Source organism: Primulina huaijiensis, chromosome 15 (assembly GCF_012295235.1).
Source record: "Primulina huaijiensis isolate GDHJ02 chromosome 15, ASM1229523v2, whole genome shotgun sequence".
Lineage (NCBI taxonomy): Eukaryota > Viridiplantae > Streptophyta > Magnoliopsida > Lamiales > Gesneriaceae > Primulina > Primulina huaijiensis.
This window is the reverse complement of record NC_133320.1, coordinates 9345671-9347709: the sequence shown is the minus strand read 5'-3', so window position 1 is coordinate 9347709 and position 2039 is coordinate 9345671. Positions and strand designations below refer to the sequence as shown.

Below are 2039 nucleotides of genomic sequence, written 5' to 3'. Positions count from 1 at the left end.
AGTTATATATATAATCATAGGTACCATATATAAAATATCGGTGAATTCAGTATTTTCTATAGTGGGAACTATATTATATTAGGTGTGTGTTTAAATATTTAATTTTTTTGGAACCATTATTTATGGTGGTTTCCTTTGTTTTACTTTTAGTTAAACAATGTTGCATAAATAAAGAATAAATCCTCGAGCCTTGACAAAATTTATAATTTGTAAACTTCTTTCTTGCATTTGGTATTCTATAAATTAATAAATTTAAACTTAAAATAACCTCTCTGTGGATCGATCTCGTACTTACGAAATATATTACTTGCAGACAACCTACACTTGGGTGAATTATAATTTAAGTAGTAGCAAAGACCCACGTGAACCGCACACATGCAAGTTATCAAATTTCTTATGTATTTTAATTAATTTATTTTAATTAAATTTAGTAAATTTGGTAGGCATGTTTACATGTTTAAAATATGATTTTCAACTAGAATGCATAAAACTATGTTTTAAAGGTTATTCAAAATGCGATCGAGGAACGGAGAGCGGGGGCCATATTAGGGAAAATATTTTATAAAATAATTATTTTTAATTGTTTAATGTGTGGTGTATTTTAAATGAAATTTTCGAATATGAGGTGTTTTGAGGTGATTTTATAAGCTGAGTCGTATTTTTAAACAATATTCAATTTTCGATAACTCGGCTATTATTTTCAAAAACTTTCCTAAACAAAATATTTTAAATATTTATTAAAGAGCTTAATGAGCCTAATATACCTTGATAGTGGTCCTAGGCTTGCACTTGAGTTTTAATTAAAATAAAAAGCCATAAAATCCTAAAACTAAACATTAATACTCACACACACAATACCTAGGAAAGCTGGGACTCTCTCATCAGCACACACAACACTCAGCACACGTAAAATTGGGTGGAAATTTAAGCAAGATTGAAGGAAATTCGGCATAGGGTCTCCTCCACGTCGAAGTCCTCGCATCACAAGAATTTTTCGTACGTAATATACGCAAAGGCAAGCCTTAACTTTCTTTCAAACATATTTCACACCATATTATGTTTAATTGATTTACTCTGCATGAAAAATATGTGTGTCACCATGGCGAACACTCTCCCCTAGGTAGGCCGCCTCCATTGCGGGCAGTCTTTCAGCATATGGTCCCTAGCTCCACACTTGAAACATTTTCCCGATCCCCATAAACACTGTCTCGCATGCTAGCGGTGGCATTTCACGCACACCGGGTACTCACCAGGCCTCTGAGGAGCCTTCTTTTGTGGAATAGGACCCTTGCCTTTCGTCGGTCCTTGAAACGGCCTCTTCCCTTGCTACCCCTGGAAAGGCCTCTTCAACTGCTGTTGCTACTGCTGTGGTGCCTGATAGGGCCTCTTGCCCTGCCGGTCATTCTCAATGTCCCTCTACTCCTGCTCTGCCACAAAGGCTCTTGACACAGACACATCATAAGCATTAGGACTAGATAATCTCACATCACGACGCAAGATTGTCCGCAATCCATCAATAAAATGCATCAGCTTCTCCCGGGCATAATTCGCAATGAGGGGCACAATGTGACACCCCTCTCAAATTTCCTGACAAACTCTGCCATGCTTCTATCTCCCTATCGCAACGTCATGAACTCCCTGGTCAGGCGGGAGCGTACTTCCTCAGTGAAGTACTTGGAGTAGAAAACTTCTTTGAAACCAGCCCACGTCAATGTTTGCAAATTAACCGACACTGATGTGCTCTCCCACCACATTCTAGAGTCTCCTGTCAGCAGAAAAGTGGCAAACCTCACCCTGTCTGCATTCTGCAGCTCCATGAAAGCAAAAATGATCTCGACAGACTTAATCCATTCCTCAGCTATCATCGGGTCAGTAGCCCCCGATAACTCCTTTTGGTACATCCTCCTAAACCTCTCATAAACCGCCTCTGGTCTGGGCCTCGCCCCCGTGTCTACTGCGGCTTGGTTCCCCGCAAACAGTGCGAAGAACTGAGTCATCCTTGCAAGCATCTGAGCCTGCATATCTGGGGGTAGATGAGG

General features: G+C 39.6%; 1 protein-coding gene across 1 annotated transcript in view; it reads left to right on the top strand.

Moving 5' to 3' along the window:
- LOC140959287 (uncharacterized) overlaps window positions 1-1469 on the top strand; it is a 27862-nt gene extending 26393 nt beyond the window's left edge. The window contains exon 6 of the mRNA XM_073417158.1: window positions 1284-1469. Coding sequence (XP_073273259.1) covers window positions 1284-1469 — 186 coding nt within the window. The remainder of the gene's footprint in view (window positions 1-1283) is intronic.
- Window positions 1470-2039: the final 570 nt, after the last annotated feature.